Source organism: Rhea americana, unplaced genomic scaffold (assembly GCF_003343005.1).
Source record: "Rhea americana isolate MKP2758 unplaced genomic scaffold, rheAme1 scaffold_187, whole genome shotgun sequence".
NCBI lineage: Eukaryota > Metazoa > Chordata > Aves > Rheiformes > Rheidae > Rhea > Rhea americana.
In genome coordinates, this window is record NW_028186005.1 from 406,637 (window position 1) to 423,439 (window position 16,803).

At 38.2% G+C, this 16,803-nt stretch overlaps 1 protein-coding gene across 1 annotated transcript in view; it reads left to right on the top strand.

The window, feature by feature from the left end:
- The window catches only part of TRPM5 (transient receptor potential cation channel subfamily M member 5), a 57,403-nt gene continuing 40,600 nt past the window's right edge, over positions 1-16,803 (top strand). The window contains exons 1-4 of the mRNA XM_085302154.1: positions 1-217; positions 3,653-3,896; positions 4,698-4,802; positions 6,479-6,578. Of these exons, the coding sequence (XP_085158280.1) occupies positions 4,764-4,802; positions 6,479-6,578 (139 nt within the window). The 5' untranslated portion in view covers positions 1-217; positions 3,653-3,896; positions 4,698-4,763. The remainder of the gene's footprint in view (positions 218-3,652; positions 3,897-4,697; positions 4,803-6,478; positions 6,579-16,803) is intronic.

Sequence of the window (16,803 nt, forward strand, 5' to 3'; positions counted from 1 at the left end):
TTATTTCTATTTTACAGATAGAAAAGCTGAAAGGCAGAAAGAGCTAGTCTTTCCGAAATCCTGAGAATTTTCATCCCCCAGGCAATTTKAACAGGAAGGAGCCAAAGTAGTTCTGAAGTACTGACAACTGTCCAGCAACATGGGATAGATAAGCATCCTTCTTCAGCAGACTGCACTTCACAACCCATTTTCAATGCCAGGAACCGTCAGTCTTACAGTTAAGTGTAACTGTGGTTGATTCTGTTGTTAAATTGCAGCGGTTCCCTAGGTAATAAACTGGGATACTATACGCATGCAATTCAAGTGATATAACACTCTATGTCAGAGCCAAAGACACAGATAAATCTGTACCAAATTGTTTTCCAAACAAAAATTCACTAAATGCCCCAAAGAAATATCAAGGAATAACAGAAAAGTAGCTAGCACTGTCTCCTTCCCTCTTACACCTTTCCCCAGCAAAGAACCTCTCAGTGCAAACAAAATGAAAACTGCACACTTGGTAAATAGGCACAGAAGACCTATGCAAGAATCAGCTCTGCCAAACTGGAATTTCTAGTTGCTTTCATCTCACAAAATAAAAGATTTTGTTTATATAGCAGCATTCTAACAGGTAAAGCCAAACAATGCAATGGGACATAATAAAGAGTCTTAGAAAAATTTTTTGTGCGTTTTGCCTACTTGCCATTTTATCCCAAATTTTWGGTCTATCCCTGACTCTATCTTAATAGGGTTAATTGAAGTTCTCCTCTTCATGTCCTCATCTTCAGTGTTTCAGAAGCATAGTGACTTTATGTTGGCAGGATTTCATGTTTTACAGTAGAAAGATAGGAGTAAGGCTGGCTGCATTTGTTCTCAGCAGAGGGTAAGCCCCAAAACCTTGTGCATGAAAAGTGTCATATCTTCCTTTATAGTGCAGAAATATATTGGGGGTTAGATTTAGCTCGGCTGGTTAGTGCATGGTGCTAACAATGCCAAGGTTGTGGGTTTGATCCCCGTATGGGCCACTTGTATGAGGGTTGGACTAGATGATCTCCAGAGGTCCCTTCCAACCTTACCAATTCTATGATTCTATGATAAAAGGGAATGTAAGAGCACTCATTTCATCTCCCTGACTGATTAGCAGTTACAAATCTGGTGATCTAAACTGTAGCATAACTGCTTTTGATTAAGCATGTATATGCATGATGAGSCACTAATATTTTTTCATTGGTTTACCAAGCTGCTGTTAAAATTTGAAATAAATCGAGGGTTATGCTAAGATACCATTCAGTGGAAAACAAAGCTTATTTGTCACAGACTACCTGGAACACCTAAATCCTACTTCTCAGCAACTCTGAAAAGCATCCTTATATTTGCTTTGTACCCCACAAAAGAGCAACACATAACCTTACTAGTAAATAATAAGCCTTTTGAAAGCAGACATTCTAATTTCATTAATTCAGTGAAAAAAGAGACCTCCAAATTCGTAACCAACTAGCAAAATAAATTGCTTTTTCTTGATGAAATTTATCAGATAATTAGTTAATTCATATTTCCTATTATTTCAGAGCTTATTATAAGTAAATGACAAAGTGTTTAACCTGCATTGCATCTTGGTTTTAATTTGCTATAGCTTTTACAAATGTTTTTGTATATTCTATTCCTGGAGGTCCCTCTAGTGGCTAGATTAACAAATTTATATGGTCTGGCTTGATAAGCTACAGGTGACTCATTTTTGCAGATATTTCTGGTGATAGACTGTGGCTGAATGCTTTCTTAAAATTGAGACTTTCCCCCCTCAAAAGAAACCAAAAAATKAAATAAGAAGTATTGCCCAGTTAAGAACAAGGGGAGAAAAATCACTATGTTAAGAATAAGAAAGCTATTTCATACAGTTCAGAAAATTGTGTTACTCCTAGCAAGCTTGCTCAACTTTGCCATGTAAATAACTGCCACTGTGCCTTTCACAGTTTTTTTTTTTTTTTTTGTTTGTTTGTTTGTTTGTTTACAGGTCTGTTTTAAGACAAGGAGAGATAGCACTCTGTTACCTGAATGTCCTCCAGTACTGCAAATCTTTTACTTCAGGACTCTGTCCTGTTCTGACTGGACAGGCAATTGATTGAATAATCTGATCAGTATGTCCTGTTCAGGGTATATATGTATTTAAAAAGAAGCTGAGATACTCTCTGAAAAATAAACCCACATTTAGAATTCAGAGGTTTTTTTAGAATATCAACAAATGTAATCATAGGCCAAAGGGAATACAAAGGTTTGCAGTAGATACAGAGACATTTGGGCTACTGGAATACTTGACTAACAGGCAATCTCCAGGTGAGCTCCAAGCTAGATTCTGTCACACTAGTTAGAAATGCCTTGAGAGGTGACCAGAAGCATGTGTATACTTAAAAAAAAAAAAAAAAAAAAAAAAAAAAAAAAAAAAAAAAAAAAAAAAAAAAAAAAAAAGGAAAACCAGAGATAACATCCTAAGCAACACTGCTCCTCACTACTCTCCCGATCACGTTTACGCTGCAGTAATAAGAGCCAGGCCTCTCAATCCCAGAAGCAGCTACAAAGATTTAAAAAACTTAACATCATCTACTTGCTGGTTTCCCTCTGCCCCCGTGCCTGGTACAGGAATAGTGWCCCTAAGGCTGCTTCCATAGACCTCCCCTTCACTCCTCACAAGAGTGTCTAGCTCCTTTTGCTTTTCTCTCTCTCTCTCTCCTGAGGAACTCTTTACCTACTGTCCCCACTTTCAGCTACACCCATTTAATCTTAATTGGCTACAGGCATGTGTGCCTGATTCTAGGGCAGAGCTGGCTGTCCATGGGCTAACTGGTCCTTGATGGGATATGCTGCTTTATTACAATCAGGTAATAGCAGCAATAAAATTGTTCATTAATGTGTGTCTTACATTTTCATCTATAGAAGAAAAGGAACAAAATACCTAGAGGAAATCATCTTATCTCTGAATGCAAGAGAGTTGATATTCTGAAGGGAAGTGATTCAATGACTTCCCTTCATGCAACAAAACCATCATACTACTCAGTCKCTTAGCAGCTGTAAACTAAGTCATAAAGTGGTTCTTTGATACAGCTGGGGACCTGACCAAATATCTTTTCAGTAACTGAGTTACATGGTCTTTCCAAAGCCTTTTCAATATTAAGGGCCTTGGTGTACAGTTTTAAATGGTGTTCTAGATTATGCTTAACAGCAGATGTATCTTTTTACACTACCTATAAAGCAGTGGTCTTTCCAGGACTAGTAGTTTAGCACTCTCAAAATCTGGGGACAGATTTAAGAGCATAAGCGCATTTTCTGAGAAAAAAGACTGATAGATTAGTCCATATTTCCCCTTGAAAATGTGTCTGTKTGTGGACTTCTATTAAAAACAAATCTAAATACTCAAAAAAGGAAAATCAGGTAATATTTAATATTCACCAATATAGGCAGTGACATATGGAAATTAAAACCTAGTGAATGTAGTTTGATGGGAAGAACTGAATTATATCAACCATCAAATATTAATATATCAATGCAGTCTAACTTTTCTATAAAATATAGGACCAATAAAAGATCAGAAAAAAATACAGAAATATAATTATAAAATTGAAATGGGAAGGATAAGTAAGTAAGCAACAGCAAATATGTCAAGGAAGTTTTTTCCTTTCAGTGATAATAGTAGCTGTCAAAGGTGAGAAGAAAAGAAAACAGAAAAATGAACTGGAGTGTAACTTGATGTATCTCCAAGATTTGCAATCTCATAAGAAATTATAAGAGGGTACCAAAATTCCTGTTCTGAGTTTATGAAAATATTTTCAATCCTCCATCGAAGAGGCAAGTTCAGGCCTCTAACCCTGGACTTGAATGACCAGAGTTCACCTCCTAGTTATTCCACAGACTTCCCGTGACCTCAGGTGAGTCATTATTATTTGTTCCCCAGGTTCTTAAATTGTAAGTAGGATAATAGCACTGTCCTGCTTTGCAGTTGTGATGATAAATGCACTTGGATGCTAGGTTCTCAGGTTTGCTGCTGAAGAGGGGAAACAGGATGAGTCAGTATCAAAGGCAGGGATGCTCTAGAACACTGTACRAAGTTGTATAGTGTTCAGACAGAACTAACATTTGGATTTTATCTCAAGACACTGCATGCTTTGAATGGAAAAACAGATTAGATGAATGCTTTAACTGTTGTTGATATCATACAGAGATGCTCCCTCTGCCTTGCCTTTCCGATTGCCATGAAACTTCACTATGTGAACAAACATGGATATGGACATACCTGGTGTGGTCTTACCAGCCACATGGCAACAGACTTGGCTGTCACTGATAATACTGATCTTTTAACTAACAGGCCARCCGCGGCGCAAAGAGAAAATGAACATGGCCTATCAATGCATGAATGGGGCTAATAACCAGAGGGGTAAAATGGGAAACTGCTGAGGATGCAACAAGACAAATCTTACATTTGAAGATGCAGTTCAACTCAGAATCAACATTCAAATGCAAGTTGTACGTTAYAAAACAAAGGAATGTAAGCAGTAACTCATTACACATGCACTGGTGGAAGGAGCAAGTCAGTAGGAAGGGCAGAATAAATGGTGTCTTAAATTAGCAGTAYAGTAACTGCATTCACCAGCTTACAAAATTTTGAAATATCTGTAAGATTGTGACGAACTATGGGTCTTTGTACTCAAGTATTATTTCTCTCTTAACAGTTTGTTATGAAAACTGGAAAACTACCAGAAAGGAAGACAGACAAACAGCTGCAATAGCTGGTCAGAATGACCAGCAAGCGTTATTCCTGGAACTCTCTAGAAGTAGTGGTACTGTCTATAATATATTAATATGGTAATAATTAAGGTATCTACTTTAAGCAATAGGAAGAACATGCAAAAAAGGTTTGGTTGACAGACTACGTGAGTTTAAACAATGCTTAGGAAGATGAAACATGCAGGAGTTCAACAAAGAAGGGATCTGCAAAAGAACAGTCCAGGAGTGGCTGGGATGATCTTACTCAGGATCTGCATACTTGGTGCATGGAGAATTCAGCCTCAGGCCCAGTATTGCACCATCATTTTAGATTAAGCTGAGGAAACCATTCAGTTCCACAGTAACGATGAAATTGTCCTTAGGCTCTACCTTTCACAGTCTGAGCACTTACTACTTTCTAACAAAACARCTAGTCAAATTTGGACAAAAATGATCGGTGTCTTCAGTGCTGTACGTTACAGTTTGGTTTAGCTCTCAGTGACCATTATTTGACTAAGCTTTTGCTTAGTTTCAAGTTTTTCTACTTCAAGCAATTTTCACTATTATAACAAAGGTTGAAGATAAAGGACTTTTTGTGATTGTGTTGTAACGGAATTTAACATGATTCCTAGTATAGGACTTTAAGCATTAAGAGGAACAAGGATAGTTAAAAATAGTGACACATATGGACTATAAAGGAAATTTTAAAGCAGTCCAAAGTAATAACACAGGTCACCATAAATGAAACAAAGTCTGTTGTTCTCTCGAGCAGATAGAATTTGGATATATAATTGGTTTTATGCCATTTTGTATCCTAATCAAACTCAAAGGATTGTGTCAGAGATACATTTTCTAAAGGTTCTAGAAGAATCTAGGGTTGAAGAGGAAAGGTGAATTTAAAGCCTAGGAAAACAGCAAAATACATATCAAGGACACTGAATATTTATGATATATATCAACTTATGTCAGAAAGTCTAAAGCCCAATATATATAAAAAAAAATATAGAAATCAGACCACTTACTTGGATACTGAGGAATAAAAAGCATTTGAAGAAATACATGAATGTAGATCATGAAGAAGTTAAAAAGTTGGGGCATATCTTTGATTTAAAGTGGCTTAGCTCCACAGCAGTCAATTGAGCTGCCATAATTTCTACCAAGTCAGGTCTGTTATGTATCAAGCAAACCCCACATGCAAGTTACCTAGCACAGTGACGCAATATCTGGGTTCTAAATGTAGAATAAATCCTTTAAATAATTATAGTATTAAGGCTGGCATGCCATGCAGCAAAATTTGAAGCTATCTGTGAAGATAACTGGGCAGGATTTGTTTGAAAATTAATCATTAAGAGAGCACTTGAACTGCACGTTTTTGCTCTAAAAAGTTAGTTACAAGATCTTTATAGCTGCGGAAAACGTGTGCTAGGCACATAACTTTGCAAGGAGAATTGTTAGATGCAGTTACCCAACGTCTGTCTTATTGCAGTTATTGAAAACTTAATTTAGAAAATATACTTGCATCTAAAGTCTATTCCTGCTAGTTGTCTGTTTCTGATGACTACTTGCCCCATTACAGGTGCAGAGAAATGTCTATTATTTACATATCCATTTGTTTGACAGGGCTCATTTTCATTCTGGAGAACAACCATTGGTATCATTAGACACTAGTAATGTTTACTTTTATTGTCATAGATCCAGGGGGATAGGTGTGCCAGCTAATTTGATAACATCTCTCCCTTCCCAATAGGAAACAGGAGCAGCAGCAAATACTTTTAACAACAGGAACATCAGTGCCACTTTGATACTGCAGATGAACAGTTATGCCTGTTGCAGAAGACAGCTGGCAGGTAGGATCACCAGCTATACTACAGAAATTATTTATATAGGCACAGCAAGGGTGCTGTTTGCTGCTGGTTTTTATCCTACTCTTTAGAACTTTCTTCTTTCCCTAAGAGAGAAATGCCAATTCTTTCCTCTTGTCTCAGGGTTTTGAAAGGGATGTTTGTGATCCAGCCAAGAAGGGATCATTACTTATTCCACATTTTTGCTTCCCTTCATCACCTATGAGTAATCATCAGTGATATATTGATTGCTACTCTTTCCTCCTTTTGAATGATCAAATGTATGCAATATTTCCAGATTTCCCAGATGAGGAATTTCACAAGCTATTTGTTGCTGTTCTTTGTCTATGTTCTATATCACTTTTCATATCCTACAGATACATACCTTTCATCATTTTTTTTCTGTTCACTCACTGAAACTCCTTTGGTTTTCTTGTATGAATAGTAGCTAATTTACTGTATTTATCCTGTTCTGCATTAGATCCTGCAGTGTTCTACTATTGCACTCTCTAGGTACTACTCCTAGCTTGCACTAGGACTAAGTTTCTGGATCTTCATAGGCTCTTGTATTTGACTGATCCTTGGCTGCTGTTTGAGATTGATATTAGTACACTACAGAATTATTACAGACAAAATTGGAGTCTGGAAATTGTCTACTGCATAGCTGTTCSTGAGACAGGGAAGAAGGTGCGCCATGCGTTCTACACTACTGCATCTACTCAGAGGCTTCTACTTTGAGGGGATTCTTCTTCCAGCCCCATCAGTTTAGGACATGGATACTTGCTAACAGTATGCTGTGCTATTCAGTTCTCCTCTTTTATAGGTATACTGTTCTCTCTCCTTTTCACCCTCAGCCCATGGAGACAATTCCCACTGGCAACATCTTGGYGTGCAGCTGGTGGCTTCAGCTCTATTTCTATATTTGCTATTGTGAGCTTTTCATGCCATTTTATCTTACAAGATTGCATTTAAAACAGGCTTGGTTATCTGAATGTTCGGTGACAAAAGTAAAGCAGAAAAAGCATCTTTATTTGAAGGTTTCTGACAAAAGTCAGTCAAATGACTATGAAGACTCTGCATTCAGACAGAATACCAGCGAACAGAGCAGGGAATTTTGACAGGCCAGAGACCAGTTAAATGAACAACACAGAAACATGTTATTCTTTAGTAACCTTTTGTTTTCTTACTGAGCATCCTTTTCTGTTCTTGTCCAAGAAAAAAATAGGGGGGGAGGGGAAGTCATCTTTGTCTTGGACAAGTTCTTTGAACCTTTGAACACTTCTAATTTTTTAAATTCTGATAGATAGCTCAATGGAACTGTTCTTGTAAATAAAATTAGGCACAGAAGTATATTCTTGAAGATCTATCATCTTCAAAATAGGCTTTTTGAGACCATCAGGGAACTAAAGTGCCTGTGTGTCTGGTAATTAGTATCACTCCAGATGTTGCCTGCTTTAGTTTTATATTGAATATTAGTCACACTAAATATTTTTATTTCACGGATATTACAATCATAAACAAGGTGGAATAAAGACAAAAAATACTCATAGTAATAAAAGATGTTATGTGTTTCTATAGTTACATTTTAACTTTGCACTGTTGTAGCTAAAAATTCCAGAGTTCTATTTTTTAGCAGYTTTCATGAGATTTGTGGCAAATGAGGAAATAGCTTTTTAAACTTTTCTAGATTTGCTTTCCATAATTAGTTAGAAGTTACATGTTTGTCTACTAGTTTTGTTTTGTTTTGTTTTTTTAAGCCAAGGTAGACAGCAGTGTCAAATCCTCAAGTATATAGCTTTGCAYCTGTGTAACTCTAGAAGATTTACCCCGGTTAGAGTTCTGATTCAAAGTTAGATCARTAATATTAAATAGCAATTTTGTTAATTTCAAACATGAGCAGCTCTGACAAAAGAATAACTATCTCATGATAAATAAAGAATTCATTATTGCTTCTATCTGTAACTCATTAGGTATCGCACTGTCTAGATAACAGAGTTTGTGTGGAGATATTTACGACAAGTTTAACAGTAAGGTAGCCATCCCATTATAGCTGCAATATATTAGAACGCTATACAGCTTGTCTCTGCATAGCACCATATATTTGAGATRTCTCTACACAGCTACTGTGATAAGACAGGGCCTTGTACTCCCAGAAGCAATGGCACATCTACTGAAACTGCCTCTATCTAGTTCTCTGTAGGGTTCCATCTRTAAAAACTGGATTAATATAATGTTATTGTTCTTTTTCTATCATAGCATCTTGGATCTACAGGTATGGAGGAAAAAAAATGTCATGCGCTGTAGAAAAGTAAATGAAAGAAAAAGCATCTTTTGTCATAGCAAGTTTGCTTTGTAATTGATCTTTTCAGCACAAGGTTACAGTAGGCTAGGCAGAAGCCAATTTAACGTAACTAAGAAAGTTTGGCTGCTGAAGAGATATTTCTAGAGTAGCCAGGAGGCATGTRTGGCCTAACAGTTTTGTTGGCAGGCTTGACCATAATTTAAGCAGGTCTAGGTGAAATGCAAACAGAAAAAAAAAACCTACTGTCTCAGAGAGGAAAGCTTTAGTTGTATATAGCTCATTTGCAGCCACCTGAGAAAAGTGAAATTCGCTTATAGTTTACAAACTAATTCAGTCAGTTTTGGAGCAGACCTTCAGAGAAGACAGGCTTTTTATAGGTGTGCTTGTTCATTCCTTCAACTACAACTTTCATTCTCAATTAAAAAAAACAGACATTGCAAGCAGGAAAATACTGAGCAAGGCAAAACTTTGAAAAATGTTTAAACATCAGGTTAAGGGAAGCATCTGTTATTCTGTTTCTCTTCTACAGCATGTTAACATCTGTCAAGCCCAGAATTCGCCACCTTTGAAGACTTASCTCTTGCTATTAACTGGATGTTGAGGCAAGTACACCTGCCAGCAGAACTCTTAGAATCATAGAATCAATAAGGTTGGAAGGGACCTCCGGAGATCATCTAGTCCAACCCCCCTGCTCAAGCAGGGTCACCTAGAGCATGGTAGACAGGGTTGCATCCAGGCAGGCCTTGAATATCTCCAGAGAAGGAGACTCCACAACCTCTCTGGGCAACCTGTGCCAGGGCTCCATCACTCTCACAGTGAAGAAATTCCCCCTAATGTTCAGGCGGAACTTCCAGTGCTTCAATTTCTGCCCATTGCCTCTTGTCCTGTCACAYGGGACAACTGAAAAGAGTTTGTCCCCATCCCCTTGACACCCTCCCTTCAGGTACTTGTACATGTTGATAAGATCCCCCCCTCAGTCTTCTCTTCCCCAGGCTAAACAGGCCCAGCTCTCGCAGCCTTTCCTAATGGGGCAGGTGCTCCAGCCCTCTGAGCATCCTCGTAGCCCTACGCTGGACTCTCTCCAGTAGCTCCATGTCTCTCTTGTACTGGGCAGCCCACGACTGGACACAAGTCAGTGCTCGAAATGAGGCCTCCCCATGGCTGAGTAGAGGGGCAGGATCACCTCCCTTGACCTGCTGGCAACACTCTTCCTAATGCAGCCCAGGAGACCATTGGCCTTCTTGGCCACAAGGGCACATTGCTGGCTCATGGTCAGCTTGTCATTCACCATCACTCCCAGGTCTTTCTCTGCAGAGCTGCTCTCTAGCAGGTCAGCCCCCAGCCTCTACTGGTGCATGGAGTTATTTCTCCCTAGGTGCAGGACTCTGCACTTGCCCTTGTTGAACCTCAGGAGGTTCCTTTCCTCCCAGCTCTCCAGCCTGTCCAGGTCTCTCTAAATGGCAGCACATCCCTCAGGTGTATCATACGTGCAAGGGGAAGGAACAGAGGCTTTTAATGCAGAGTGGATTTGACAGAGGTGGAAGCCCATGTCCCTGCCAATACAGGCCTCTGGTCCACCTGCAGGGGATTCCAAAGACATCGGACAAGCACTACAGAAAGAGTGGTTCTTGAGTATCCCGAAGTATAGGACCAAGTCAGGTCTCTCCTTTCGCTTGCTATACACTAAAGCCATCCTTAACAACCCTAGGTCAACCATTTGCATTCATACGCTACCTTCAGATGCTTTCTTCTGTGCCTTGCAGTTTTATAATCTCCTCATTCATTTGAATCTAATCTGAACTCATCTGATAAGCAGCCTGAGAAAGAGTGYCAAAGAGCAAATTGGCTATGATTTGCTGCAACTGTGAATTAGAAATCAATATTATCCATAAGAAAAAAAGAAAGAAAGAAGGGAAGAAAGAAAGTGCAGACTTCCTTGTAGTGTGTGAGGGATTCAGTCTTATCAGGAATAAAAATGGAACAGAAAATGTACAATTTTGCCACTAGCATTATTGCATATGTTGTATATATAAATGCATATAATGCATTTTTGCACAATGCATTAAGTTCATAATATCAAAAATGAAATTTTATCTGAAGTTTTGTTTAATTTTAGAAACAAAACAGATGGAAGCTATTTTCCTAAGGTTTGCAATTCTCAAAATACAAGTTGTATATGTCTTATGCAAAAGAGATTCTTGTTTTGAATATGCTTCCGCTTTGAGTTGACAAGATTTGCCTAGAGTGCTGAACAAGCTGATATAAATAGGAAATAATGAAAGCAGGTCAAAAAGGAAACAAGGTGAAGGGTTGGATATTTTTTTTTTTTTTTGGTAGAAATTGCACTTATCTATAAATGAATGCATGACTAGAGATGTGAAATTACCTCATTTCAAGTCTGTCATGTGTACAATAAATTTGTGTAAAGATTACTTTAATATAGCTTGTAGAGTGGAATTTTTAAAAGATTGGGGCTTAGCTTGATGCTAAGGGTTAGCTTACTGAAGACAACTGCTGGTATCTACAGAAACAGACATGAATTTTTGAAAATTCTACACTTAAATTCTGCAAGTACAATATATTAAAGATCAAATGAATGAGAAATATTAGATTGGTCAGAGCAACACAGCAGTAGATTATTTCAAGCCCTTCTAATATAGTGGTTGCCCTTTAAATTTTCCAACCCTTCTACTTTTGATAGTACTTATTTGTCCACGCTCATGCACAAGCCAGTTTCAATCAAATTCTTCCATTATGATTTTGTCTACCTTATCTGTATAACGCCTTTCCTAATGCACATTTTGCAATGGAAACATTCCCATGTTTTCTTCTAGCATGAACTACATCTGTGGTTTTGCAATATATTATTTTCAGCAGAACTTCTGCAGCCCATCTCTTGTTTCTGTCCCATCCTAGAATACACTACTCCTTCAAGTTGTACTAACCCAACTGTTGGTGTGTCATGTTGTGCACTGCATTAATGAACTGATTTTGCTAAAAAAATGACCTGGCAAAATACATTATTTTTAGGTGAGCTCAATCTGATTAACTGTGAGGCCCACAAGGAGTTGCGTTGGCACAACTTCCAAGTGACGTGCCATCTGCGGCAACAGAGTAGTGAAGGGCAAGGAGTACTTGAACCTGGTGTCAGCCTCCTCTCACCTGCGATATATAATGTACTGTGTAAGCGCAGCCAGTGCTGTTATTTTAACTGAGCAATGTTGCTGTGAGCTTTCCCTTATCTTTTCCAGATGCTCCTTCCACTGTTTACTTCCCTGATATCTCATTTCCCTTTTCTCCTTTCCACCCTCCCAGGTTTCCCTGCCCCGCATAGATCCACTTCTCTGAAGCTCACAGGCTGATATCCACGTGCAAATTTCTGCGAGCTCACTAAAAGTACATTATTCAAATGGCTTCTAGTGTGATTTACTGTTTTAAGCAAATGAAGTCAGAAAAAAAAAGGCAAAGCACCTATATTTGCATTAGCATTCTGCACGCACATTCATTTGTGCAACAGGAAGTGGAACTTCAAACGATTGGTGCTTACCCTGTCCAAAGCACAATCCATACTCCGTAAAAACTGAGAACACCCCTGTGAATGCTTGRTTTGCCTGGGCATCCTTGTCCTCAGAGTTATGGGAAGGATCAGCCTGGAAAGGGGTACTTGAGCAAACATTAAAAAGCTACTTTGGATCAGTAACAAGCCTCTCCTCACACGCAACTCTTTTTAGGTTGTTGTTGCTGATGATTTTTGTTTTAATTCTTTTTCTTCTTTTTGTTCTGATTATTAACAATTCCTATTTACATTGCATGTATGCGTTATCTGACTTAACACTGACTTAACACTCTATAACAACTGCCTTTCTAGAAAGGAAACTGAAAATAGGCTGATTTTTTTGAAAGCTTCTTGTGGGACCAATTCACAAATACATCTGAAAAATTAATCAAAATTTTTAATCTTACTAGGCTGCTTTTATGCTGTGCTTCTTTGCATGGTTTCCTGTCAAATTTCTTGTTTCTACTAATGCTTGCCATGGTCTGGCCCTGTCTCTGCAAATTCATAAAATCTCCAGTTAGAGAACACATTCCTAAGGTTGTTGTCAGCTTCCATATAGCTGTTTTCTCTCCATCCTAATGGAAGTGTGGAGAAACCTTCCCGTAAGTTTATTTTCTGCATACGTTTTGCATCCCTTCAGCTCTTGTCTCTGGTACTTAGAGTACTTTCTTAGCTGCCTTGTCTGGAAGTGAAAAAACTCTTGAGTACTATAGTTACAGTAGCATTTGGCTTGCTGTTACGGTCAATTCATTTTGCCCCTTTTCCTATTTGTACAATTCTCAAAGATTTGTTTTCTATAGGCACAATAAAGCACTATGCAGGACAGCTGGCCATGATTTTTGCTGACAAATTTCACCATTCTTAGGTCTTTACGCTTTGTTTAGCAATTTCTTGGCAACCATGCCAAGAACCATGCTTTGTCATTAGGTTGTGATGCAGAAACATTGCCTACGTTGTTACCAGAATTTCAGTATGCTCATTTCTGACTAGCATTTTCCAAAGCTGCAACTTAAACAACATAATGTGTATAACTGCATATCATGCAGGCACACCAGACTGTTACATAGATACATATGCATTTATTTCCTCTRACAAATTCCTCCTTTTGTCTTGCACCTTAAACATTTGAATTCCCACCGCCTTTGCAGTGGGAATAATTAGGTATAATTAATGCCTTCTCATGCATCCTCGTCTCCACTGTGTTTACTCTTGCTTAACATTGTTTTCGTTTCTTCATACTGAGACATACATATCAATTAGAGTTCAACCAATTCATCTTTAGAGCACATGCTGAAATACTTACTTGAATATTTATTTTGTAATCTTTACTCTGCCCTTCACTTCTCTTTCATTTTYTTTGTTCTCATCTCCTGCATCTGCTTTTTTCTTTGTATTTATTGACTATGTTTTAATTCAGAACAGGAATGTAAATGTGGCTACCGTTGGAAGCAATGTTATATATGCAATGTTATATATTATTATACTGCTGCTGGCCCTGACCCTTTAAACTCACTGATGCAATTTTCCTTGAGCACTTGCACCAAAGTCCATAGGAGCACTTCCTTTACTAAAGTTACATAAGCATATATATATCTTCTGGATCAGATCTGAGAGCAATCAGATCAGATCTAGCAATTAGAGTTGTGATGACATGGAGGTTATGGGCAAGTCCTTTACGCCAGAATGTTCAGAAGCCATCACAGTCAAGGATTGTAGCCTAATAGCTTTACTAGCCCCTAAACAGTAGSACAAGGATTTTCATTCTCTCCAAGCAAATATTTCCCTGTAATTACTTGGACAGCCCTGCTACCATTCTTCCCTTGAGACTCATTACTTGTTCTTGCCACAAGTGTAAAAAACACATCATTCCCTTTATTATTTTGCACTGATAGGCTATTACAGTCTCCTCGTTCCTCTCTCAGTCTTCATGGCTTTTTGTTACACGGTTCTAATTTGCTCAAGCTTTTCCTTGTTTTCTAGTGCTAGGTCTCTGTCTATTCTTGTTGCTCCTGCGCAAACTTTCTCTGATTAGTCCACAATATTCTTGAAATATGGCTCATATGAAAGCTTCTCTTTAAAGTTTGTAAGTCAAGAACAAATCATGGTTTTAGTCTATTTGGCACTGAAGCTAGAGTTTTGTGACTGATTTAACATCAGCAATACTAGGCCTACTGTATTACTATATTTATATCATTTCACCTGCACATTCAACTGTACTCCTTGAGTGGGTAGGGGAGTCTAATAGTGATTAAATCAAGGTGTGTCTTAGCCTGCTGATCAGTGTACTGGTATGAAGGAGAATTCTTACTACTGTTAAGCCCCAAAAGCTAATGACTACAATACTCCTACTCTCTTAATCAACCATTACCCTTGAAGACAGCAACTGAGGTAAAGCAGACTGTGTAATATGTTGGCAATAGTTCCCCAGGCAATATCTACAGGCCTTGCCATTGCTTGACTGGGGCCATTTTCACTAGATGTGTTTGAAAGGCTCAAATTTGGAATCTCTATGCCTACTGTGTTTAACATCAAAAGGCACAACAAAGCAAGGTGAAAGGGAATCATGTTGTTGTCATCCCTTTGGAGGTGAATGGTCTGTAATTTGCTGTTACCATACTAGAAGGAAGAGCTGCAAATGCACAATAGGCTAAATGCACAGTGAAAATAGTTGCAAAGAGCCTGTGAAAAACTGGGAGGAAGTAGGAGAAAGTGGTAAGGAAACAGGAGAGTGGCAGGACAGAAGGAAAACATGGCAGAGTGTGGGAGTAAGAAACCAAAAGTAGGAGGAAGAACCATCCACAGAGAGGTCCATATAGGTGTCAAAATGTCTCAGTGTGGCTCTGATCTTATCAGTTCTTCTGGGTAAATCCTTCAGGAAAGAACTCCTGTAGGGATCTGCCTTCTCAAGTTTCCCCACAACCTTGACAACTATCTCCTAAAATTATTTCTCCRTGTCCATTTCCTACATCTCAAAAAATCCAGAATTCCCAAATACGAAGTTAGGACCATTCAAAACSAAGGACCGCACATGCAGCAGCATTAGGACATGCAAATGTCAGCATTTCAAGCACTGGTTGTACAGTAGTGCAGTTCTAACAGCTCCCATTTATGAGGTTACAGAAATAATGACTCATGAGGCTGGCTGACACCTAGAACGACTTAATCAGGCCATCGCTAATGTAAATGACATTGACTCGCATATCCAGATATTCCAGCTGATGGTTGTCTTTTCTCATAATTGCCTTAACTTGCTTTGCTAGTTATAAATAGTTTTCTAAGTTATATTTCAAATCCGGAAATGATTAGAGGTACATTCTTGCCATAGATGTTTGTGTTTATAGTCAATGGGAACATCTAGGACAGAATTTGACCTACAAACTTTAATATGTAGCAGCAGCCTAGATAGAAATTCTGTACTGAAGTCTGAACCAGAGGTAAAGTAAGGTTGCCTGATTAATACATTGTGTGTACCTCTGTATTTAAGATATCGATGCACAGGCTGAGACAGGTATGATTTTTGTGGCATTTGTTTCACCCCTCAAGTATTTCCTACTGCTTGCCTTAAGTTAATTTTTCATCAGATTTAATATAACAGTATTCTCAACAACAGAGAGGATAGTAGAGAGGAAAAAGTTGGAATTTTCTAAAACAGTTTACCAGAATCTAATTTCATAGTATTTGGAGAGAGAGAAAATGATGAAGTACTGGTCATTCCTTCCTTGATTTTCAACCAGCTCTGCTTATAACTTTTGTCTCTTCTTTGCTTTCCTCCCTCCCTTTCCTGTCATTTAAAAGTGCTTCGACTATGCTCCTCTTACTTGCCAGCTTCCTGTTTTTTCCCAGAGGATGGACATTTCCAGACCCTTATAATTACACAATAGTCCCTAATGTTATACTGATAGAAGCTGACCATACTTAAACTGGCTTCAGAGGAATGTTGTGACTTCAGCTGCAGAGAWTTGACCCAATTGCTGTGACTTGACACACTTGCAATCTAGTACAGTCAGAAGTCTCAAAGCAATAGCCCTTGCAACTGTTAGAGACTTGCATGAAAGCTGAAACCAAGCAAAATAAGATAAAATTAAATCCAACAGAAAGGTATTCAGAAAAAAAAAAGTAGTTATATTACATAGTTTGTTAATATTTGCTTAGTACTACTTTGCTTGGTAGAGGACATTGGGTGAGATGCCTGTTTGCTTTTTAAAAGCAGACATCTTAACAATTCAGAGGGAAATAAGAGTTGACTACATTCTTTTCTGAGTATATGTTCAAATAGTAGGGACAAAATGCAGTCTGCACATTGACTGATCAATATGTAGTGTTGACTAATCAATATGTAGTGAAGTGCAAAGTAGCAAGGGAAAACATGGCAC